This window comes from Corythoichthys intestinalis, chromosome 5 (assembly GCF_030265065.1).
Source record: "Corythoichthys intestinalis isolate RoL2023-P3 chromosome 5, ASM3026506v1, whole genome shotgun sequence".
NCBI lineage: Eukaryota > Metazoa > Chordata > Actinopteri > Syngnathiformes > Syngnathidae > Corythoichthys > Corythoichthys intestinalis.
In genome coordinates this window covers 24,199,645-24,209,462 of record NC_080399.1, presented here as the reverse complement: position 1 = coordinate 24,209,462, position 9,818 = coordinate 24,199,645, and the positions used below count along the sequence as shown (strand labels likewise).

Here is a 9,818-nt window from a genome sequence, read left to right as displayed (position 1 = left end):
TACTGTTAGCATCCTGATAGCTAGCAGGTTATGTTGTTGACCCCCGTGGCAGACGGCGCGCGCACAGGCAGCATGGTATTACACGTGACCCCCCTCCCCACCCGATGAGAAAACGTGAGATGTGATGTCACTCCCAAACTCAAGCGCAGTATTTTCTTTTCCAATGCTCTTTGTACATGACTCCAATATTCTTTATTCTACATACAGTATGAGGCAACAACAAAATAGTAACGCACAGGCACCGAGGAAACTAACTTTAATCAGATTACTGGCCTGGAAAAATGAACACGTTAGATTGCTCGTTACTGAAAGAAAGTAATCAGATTACAGTAACGCGTTACAACGCTGATTGTTTGTAACAGGTGGTTATTTGAGTCACTGTTGCCTTTCTATCAGCTTGAACCAGTCTGGCCATTCTCCTCTTAACCTCTGGCATCAACAAGGCATTTCCGCCCACAGAACTGTTGCTCACTGGATATTTTTTCTTTTTTGGACCATTCTCTATAAACCCTGGAGATGGTTGTGCGTGAAAATCCCAGTAGATCAGCAGTTTCTGAAATACTCAGACCATCCCTTCTGGCACCAACAATCATGCCACGTTCAAAATCACTCAAATCACCTTTCTTCCCCATACTGATGCTCGGTTTGAACTGCAGGAGATTGTCTTAAGGCCCAAGTACACCGCATGCGTGATCGTTGCGTTTCCGGTCCGACTCCGGTAAAAAATAGCGCCGGAGTCGATCCGTTCCCATTATATCCTATTGTTCAACGTATACCGGCCGCGTCAGTGCTCCGGCTTGACTGCGAACCACCTCCGGCGTGCCGCATGCCCGCCGGATGGTATAGGCCATTTTCTATTTTTGCCGGACACGCATCCGGCAAAATGGGCGGAGCTGGGCCTGGACGTAACAACCCAGGTGCCTAATCACGCTTTAAACACGAGCGAAGATGGATGATGAGCGCTTCATCATGGAGGTGGAAACCCACAAAGTCATTTATGATGCAGCAGATCGTTACTATAAGGACACCATTAAAAGCGAAACTGCAAAGTGTCCTATTATGTGTGTTTTTTCTGGCAATGATATCAAACACGACGTGCTAAGCAAAAAAAAAAAAAAAAAGAGCGTATCTGGAAGTGGTTCCACTGCAGAAATTCTCGTGCCCCCGCGCACAAACAATCTCGGTTTGTATACAGAGTCGAGGGGGAAAAGTACGAAAGAGAAAAAAGAGACGAAAGAGAAAAAAGAGACACCCACAAGTTTCGACCTGGTGGTCTATTCAAGACATTTCTCTTTCTTTCCTACATTTCACTTGACTCTTCATAGAAAAAACAACAGTTTGCGCTGGCCACATGAATCTGCAGTGTTGAGACACCAATTCCAAGTACGCTGTTTTTTAGTTCGTGTCGAATATAATTCTCTATCCATTTTATAAATATGACAGATTATTTATCAGTTGTTTATAACAGCTCTATGAGATGTTATGTGCCATAAATTTTAAATGTGCACAAAGATATAAACGCACCGACACAACCAAGGGCATAATAGCCCCCCTTCCCTCCATACACGGAGCCCTGATCTCAACATGATGCAGTCAATCTGGAATTAAGAGACAGACACAACTAAAATATTGTAGCGTCGCCGGGGATGTCATCGGTGGGTTAATTTATTTACCAACGCGGGGCTGTCATTGGTGTGCTGGTGCACCAGCGCGACGCTCCGATTGGTGGACTAGATAGCGTCAGTGTAAATACAGTGGGGAGAATAAGTATTTGATACACTGACAATGGGAAAACCCATTGGCAGTGTATCAAATACTTGTTCTCCCCACTGTAGTTGTTGTTTTTGCATTGGTGAGGTGGTGGGAAGTTAATAAAGAAAAAGAGGAAAAAGGCGTTGAAGCTCGTGTGTTGTTTTCGCGGCCAAACTTCCGCTTAGCAAACGTTACATTATCAATATGCAAGGAAAAAAATGTGCTCTCTCTCTGCTTCTCTGATGAGTACATACTACAGACTCCGTGTGTTTGTCGTTGATTTAAATGGCACATTATCGCGCGCGATCATGCGAGAGCTCACGAGGGGACGGAGTTGGCGGACCGCAGCCGTGCAGCAGCCGGTATGATTTGCCTGTTTTTGACGGACTGCGTGACACGCAGGCAACACTGAACCGGACCGGAACCGCAACGATCACGCATGCAGTGTACTTGGGCCTTTAAACCATGTCTACATGCCTAAATGCACTGAATTGCCGCCATGTGATTGGCTGATTAGAAATTAAGTGTTAACGAGTAGTTGGACAGGTGTATCTAATAAAGTGGCCGATGAGTGTAAATATGTTACAAATTTCATTTCCTTTTTTTTGTTTGCCTTATTTAGGTGATGCACTGACAATTCGGTGGCCAAAAATTTTTGGCGAAAATGTGACTTAAAGGGTGTTTCCAGTTTTTCATCTTTTTTAAAATTTATTTTATTATTATTATTATTTTTATTATTACAGTATTTTAAAAAAATGAACCAATGTAACAGCTACCAAATTTAATGACAAAATAAGCAAAACCACAAACTCTGTCTGGGCTCCTCGCTTCTTGTTCTTTCTAATATTTTGCTGATCTCTGCATGCACACCAAATCAGGTAGTGAGCACTGTTCGGTTCCCAGGGAACAGAAAATATTGTTCGGTTCCCAGGGAAGGGAAAAAAATATATATATACAGTATATATATATATATATATATATATATACATATATATAGGCATGTGCCGGTATGAGATTTTGACGGTACGATTACCGTGAGCAAAAATACCGCGGTTTCACGGTATCACGGTATTGCAATTATAGCTCCAAAATTTTGAGATGTATGGTTTAAAAAAAAAAAAAGGAAAAAAAAAAAAACAATTTTCCATTGAACAGGTTTTTTTTCAGAACATATTTGCAAATTGGAACATGAATATAATGTGAAAATAAATTAATGTGAAAATAAAGAAATTAACAAAAAATAACAAATATTTTATATAAAATTAAAATAAATAGAACCTAGACTATACCCACAGCCACAGCTCAAGTTGCTCAATATTAGAGCAAGAACAAAATAATTGCTATAAAAAAGTAAAAACACTTCTAAATAAAATTAAAAATATATACTGAATGACTTTTTTTGAGGGGGAGAAGCTAAAGTTTTGCCATTTTCAGCCACTGTGTCAACTCTCTTGCATGTCATGCTTTTGTGTTAAAAGGAACAAAGCATTCATAAGTTAATAAGTTAGTTAAAGATGTTGAAGTTAGTTTTATAAGTTGGTTAAAATGTAAATATTGTTGAGGAAAGGTTTCATCTAAAACAAAATGTGAGGAGTGAGACCTCTTTTTGCAATTAGCGATCTTTGACGCGATCCTTTTTTTTTTTTTTCTCCCTCCTTCCTTTAAGCTTGTTTCTCACTCAGCGGCTGTGAGACATAAAACGTTGACGAAGCTGCCCTCCCAGCTTAGCCTAGGCTAACATTCGTCTTTGTAAGTTTTAGTTAGTTTGTATATTGAATTTGAAAGGAAAATGTGTGTTTTGTTTTTGGCGACCTTTTTCATGGTGCTACTGCTATCCTGTTGAACCTACTCACATGTGGAAAAATACAATTGTATAACGTTTTAAATGTATTCATTTGTATATTTCACCACGATTTGAGAGCTCAATAAATTGAAGAAAAGTACGCCTTGTGTTTGGAGGATTTGTTTTTGGGTTTGCTGGGTGTTTAGCTGAATAGCGTCACTGACACTCACGGCAACTAACAGGGGAAGGGTGAGCGCTGCCGCACCAAGCCACTTCGGCTGCATTTTGGCACATGAAAAATAGCGAATACCGTACTAAGGTATGACGGAAAATTTTAGTGGTTTTGAAACCGGGACGATTTCACACCACGGTAAACCGTGAAACCGGTAACCGGCACATGTCTATATATATATATATATATTTCACATTAATTAATTTTGATTGCAATAATTAATTTTAATGGCACGTTATTTTTTGTCTATGACATAATGTTGACATGATTCACAAGAACCCTCCCCTCAACAAGTGACGGTGCGTTCCCTTTAAAAATGGAGACCTATTGGATGCCTACATTTCCCATAATCCCATTTACTGTTTCTTGAAAATCTGTTTGAGCTAGCAAGAGGAGGGACGCGGTTGTGTTGTTCAACCGGCAGCCCGGGATGTCTTGTCGGTCTCCGCCGGGCTCCGACGTGAACAGCCGAAGGAGGAAGAGGCAGGCTGAAGACGCTCAAGGTTAGCTACAAGGATATAAGTTGAAACGTAACAGCAAACCTACTCATACTCCAAGTACTCTGTACGCTACTTTATTGACTGCCTTAGTATGGCGGCAATATTTTTGCCTTGCGTGTGGAAAGTGTGTGTGCTGCGTGCGTGCTGTTAGCTTTTTGGGCGACAACTTCAGTTAATGTTTAATGTACGTGTATTACCGTCACAAAAATTTTGAAGTTCCTAGGTCATAATGATGCCCAGTAAAACAAATTATTATTATTATGATGGTCATCATCATCTTACATATTAAGGTACCATCAGAAATTACCTTAATTATGATTTTTTTAATGCAATTTTTCTTTTTTTTTTCTTTCTTTCTTTTTTTTTTTTTAAAGATTTTTTTTTTTACTTTATCATTTTGAGCACTTCAACAAATTTTTATTAATGTAAGCTCCCCAAATTGCTTATTTAGTGATTTGTTGGCATAGTTCAATCTATCAATAAAATCTATAAATGTGTATAGAGCTCTTTTACTACATTGAAAATGCAGCGCAAATGGCTTTACATAGTTAAAAAAGGCAAGGCAATGCAAGACAAATGTATAACACAATTCAACACAAGGCAATTCAAAGTGCTTTACATCACATGAAGATCCACGAGAATAGATAAAATTATTCATAAAAACCATATTAAATCAAAAGAAAGTCAAAACAAAAGCAATTGAAACAGGAATTAAAAGTATACATAAAATGAATAAAAAGCAAATAGCTTCAATAAAGAAGCAAGCAGAACAGCCATATGCATCTATATTACACACATATAACTTCTAAATACTGTACTTCAAAGCATTTTTAAACATCCAGATGCTAAATAAATCTAAAGCTTAAAATGCACAGCCTCTTATTTTATTTATATGCTACTTGCCTTGAGGAAGCAGGGTCTTGTGTGAAGTGTGTGATGTTGGCAGTTCTGCATTGGAGTGCTTTGACGTTACCTGTGGCCAACAGCAATTCCTGTGTTAGTGTGCTCATTTGCTGTGTATTAATAAAGCACTCGGGATGTTCAATGAAAAGTTGAAAAGTGCATTAGTAACTGTGATTCTCATTTGGTATTCAATTAATCTACTGTACATGCCCCTAAATGAAGCGTCTTTACGTATTATATTTTTTTAAAAATTGTCAGTACAGCCATTGCATTTACTACATTTTGGTATTTTGTTTTAAATTTGTTTTAAAAAGTTTTTTTTTGCTGAAGTATTTATTACTTGTATAGTGACTGATGACGATGTGTCATGAATGTAAATATTAGCTCTGCAAGTCGATGTTCTAAAATGTTCAATGTTCTAAAATTCAGAACTTTTGGAAAGATATCACTAAGTGTTTATCAGTTGTATTTAAATGTAATGTACCTACTTCGGCCAAACTTTGTGTTCTGGGGATTTATCCAACGGATGTATTAATAACCAAAAAAATGAGAAAATTGTTAGACTTTGGGTTATTGCATGCACGCAGAGTGGTTGCCTTAAACTGGAAGAACATGGAACCTCCCTCGCTAAGACAATGGATTAAGGAACTTTCGGAAAACATAGGAATGGAAAGACTGACCTACATCGCTCAAGGAAAACAAAAAGAATTTGAAAAACTATGGGACATATACATGTACATTGTATTAACAGTCTGAGATCTCAGAATGTAATTATGTCTTCTATATACTGAAGTATTTTTCATTTGTGTCTTTGCAAGCTGTGTGAATGTGTGTGTGAATGTGTATAAGATAAATTTTTTAATTAAATTTTTTTTTTTTCTTTATTTTCTTTTCTTTTTCTTTACTTAATTGGGTTGTAATATATAACCTCCTCGTGGTCATCTTCTTTTGAATTCTCAGTTCTTGTCCTTTTTTTTTTTGTTTTTTTGAAAAATAATAAAAATATGGGAGGGGAAAAAAAAAAGCTCTGCAAGTCGATTCACGGTGTGCGCTCTCAATCAAAATTTCAAGTTAGGGGCAACTGAAATTCTTTTAAAACAAGCACGAGTGTGCTACAGCACACTACAGGCTGAACGTTGTTATGAATAGCATGCGCGTCCTTAGCACGTCCTAACTCGTAACCTCCTGCAAAAATGACAGTAAGTTAATAATAAATTAGCCCTGCTACATAAACAATAAAACAATGCGCCCCGAGGATCGTTAGATCCCATGCTACATAGCTGTCAAATTTCAAGGCAATTGGTTCATGAATGATGGAGGAGTAGTACTTCAAAGTTTATGTCCACAAGAAGAAAAACAACTTTTAAGAACATTTAATCTGTAATAAAAAATTGGGGGGGGGGGGAACGATTTAAAAATCTGCGTTATATAGGTTTAAAAAAAAAGGGAAAAAAATTGTACCATGTTCGGGTACAATGAGATACCAAAGTGGGAAGTAAAATATTTTTTTTCAGAAACACTTTAAGGAAGAAGTTACGGGATTGCGTAAATAAATCTTGTTGTGAAAGCAGTTTGTTTTTAACCACATGACTTTGCTTTGGGTTTGCATTATGAATGTTGATGGCTGAGGGGTGTTTTTCTATATACGTATTGATTTGTGAATTCGGTGAGAGATAAGTCATTTTTGGTCACTGCTTTGTCATGTGACAAAATCATTTGTGATTGGTGTTCCAAAATTTTGGAGATTTTCAAAGGGAACACTTCACAGTCATGTTAGATATTATATATCTTAGCCACTGCTTTTTAACAAGAAAATATTTCACAACCTTTGAGCAATCATCGTCATATTTTGTAGTTTCAAACAGTGGCATTTTACGAGGCAAATGCATTTACATACTTCTTGACTGAAATATATGGCCATAAAAAAAAAACCTAAAGTCAAGGTTAGAAATGGAAAATTCTGATACTTTTTGGGAAGAGGCAGACACATTTTAAGTCAAATTAAGTTTTGTTTATATGGCGTACATCTTGCAAGTAAGTCATATCATCAGGCCAGATTTTTTTTTTTTTTTTTTGTGGAAAGCGCTGCAGTGAACTTTGCAGCTTTCATTGCAGATTCTACAGGGGGACAACAGCAACAAGATGATCAGGAAGCTGACGATGATGGAGAGCTCCATCAGTGCTTTGGCAGAGGTCCCCATTATCACACAGCAGAGTGTTGCACTGCAGCAGCACACCAACCCATATTTTCTTCCAAGTACTCTACAAAATTCCTGTCAGCACATGCACGTGCGTTGTGGTCAACAGCAAAATTTACATTCACTGTCATGAAAAAATATATCTTTGCAAGCATTTGTTTATTTTGAAATTAACTCTGCAGATCCAAGCCATGGCTCTTGTGAAGATAGCTGGGAGGAGATCCAAAGCTTAAGAACCATTAGAGCGGAGAACGAAGTTGAAGCCAACAAGCTGGTCAACAACTACAGGGTATAACTTGTCTGAATGAAAAGTATAATGAAGACCACTGTTTCCATGAAACTCTAATTGAACTGGGAAATGTATAATTTGTTTATTATCTATTGATCAAACACCTGTAGGGATTTTGTTCATTCAGATCCCTGTTTGGGCACAGCAAGTTTGGAAAGAAATACTGAGAGAGAGAACAGTTGAACCTATGCAGTTTAATGTTTAGAGAAGGTCAAATTGCCCATTAAGCTCATTATCCAAATGTGTTTCAGTTTGGCTTTAGAAAATGGAAGAGCCACGTGACAGAGCGTCCCTTTGAAGACAGGTCTGAAGTGGTGAAAGAGCTCTATTCTGAATTGAACGTCATTAAGCCACATACTGGCCCAGGTACATGTATGCACTATGTAGTCACACTTCAGTCCTGTTTAATATTACACAAATGACATGATTACCATACAAGAGCTCCGCTAAAGACATTTGCTCAATCGTCAAGTTTATAATTACAGTATGATAGTGAGGCATACTTTCATCCGGAGCAGGGGCGGACAAAGTATATACAGCCCAGCGATATTTTTTAATCTAGTCCACTGTGCTTTACATCAAGAGTACAGTAATGTATTTTTTGCATTTTAAGTTACGGTCATATTCTTTATTAATTTATCCTCAAAATAATTATCTTATTATATTTAAATAAAAAAGATTAGGAAAATATAAATTTTGTATACATTTGTTTGCCCAACAAGTCTTGTGCAAATACACTCAAGAGTGTGTGCTGTTATATGTATATTAGCTGATTTAAAATGGTTCATTTTCTTCGAAAACATCCACAATTTTATTTTATTTTTTTAATTCAACCAATAACATAGTCTTTATTTTTGTTTTTTTTTTGTCCTGCTGGCAGGCCATCTCCTGACCTGTGGAAATGTGCTTTATGTGTTTATATTTGGTTGGTGGCTCTCGCTTGTGTACCTGCTGGTGAGCACACTCATGTTCCTCACTGTCATTGGTGCACCCTACGGTAGGTGGACCATTACTGGTACAGGTACAGTAAATTCCCATTATATCCGCAATAATACAGTCTACACTGGAAAAAAATGCCACTTCTAAAACGAGTAAAAAATTACGTGAAATGAGATCAGATTTGCTTATAACAAGAACATTTTGCCAATGGAACAAGCAATTTTTGTCATGGTAAGAATTCTTAAAATAAGACATCCATTCAGGATGAACGTCCTGAATGTATGTCTTATTTTAAGAGTAAGACCATTGGCAGAATTTTCTTACTTGTTATGAAAACTTGTTATGAATTTTTTACTTGTTTTAGAAGTGGCATTTTTTGCAATGTAGAACAGGGGTTTGCAACCTTTGAAAGTCAAAGTGCCATTTCGACCCTGTTTTCACAGGGGTAAACTACAGCATATACTAGAGCTGGGAATCTTTGGGCACCTAACGATTCGATTACGATTACGATTCAGAGGCTCCGATTCGATTATAAAACGATTATTGATTCATCCCCCTCCTTTTTTTTTTTTTTTTTTTTTTTAATAAATGTTTTGTACATTAGTTCCAAAATTGTTCAAAAATCCTCTCAGGCTAAACCAAAGTACTATTTCAGTATCAAGTTAACATATAACAGTAAACAAAAATACAAAAATAACAGTAAATAAAAAACTCCAGTCCCCATTCTGTATCAGCAGCTTTAAACTACATTCAATTAATTTAATGTTGTGAATCAACTGTTACAGTTGTTAAAATTGCTCCCGTTATTCCATAATTTCCCTTCTGTCTACTTTTGTCAAAGTTTTAAAACTATTTCATCATTTAAAGATAGATTCAAGACAAGATTCTGCCAATTTAGGAGTATTTTAGATAAAAAGTTAATTAGGTTCGCTACAACAGAGCCTTCTAGAGAGGTCTACTGCTTTAAGATGGCGGCTGTTTACCTACGCCGGAAAGTCTGTCATTTCGCATCTCTGTTCAATAATACATGTTCTAACACTGACGTCGTCTATCATTTTGCATCTCGCATCTCTGTTCAATAATACATGTTCTAACACTGACGTCGTCTGTCATTTTGCATCTAGTTCTACATATATATGATATCTACTGTAGCCGTATGTTTGTAGCAACTAGCAACTGGGCGTTGTTTGTAGCGGCTGCGGCCGTCGTCAGGTATGATTGT

General features: G+C 37.2%; 1 protein-coding gene across 2 annotated transcripts in view; it reads left to right on the top strand.

Annotated features, from left to right (window-relative positions):
* Nucleotides 1-3,482: 3,482 nt before the first annotated feature.
* LOC130916353 (uncharacterized) overlaps nt 3,483-9,818 on the top strand; it is a 19,316-nt gene continuing 12,980 nt past the window's right edge. Inside the window, exons 1-6 of one of the 2 annotated variants that reach the window (XM_057837022.1) lie at nt 3,483-3,501; nt 4,155-4,270; nt 7,286-7,459; nt 7,551-7,657; nt 7,909-8,023; nt 8,538-8,678. In XM_057837022.1, the coding sequence (XP_057693005.1) occupies nt 4,198-4,270; nt 7,286-7,459; nt 7,551-7,657; nt 7,909-8,023; nt 8,538-8,678 (610 nt within the window). In that variant the 5' untranslated portion in view covers nt 3,483-3,501; nt 4,155-4,197. The remainder of the gene's footprint in view (nt 3,502-4,154; nt 4,271-7,285; nt 7,460-7,550; nt 7,658-7,908; nt 8,024-8,537; nt 8,679-9,818) is intronic. The other variant, XM_057837023.1, reaches the window with a different exon arrangement.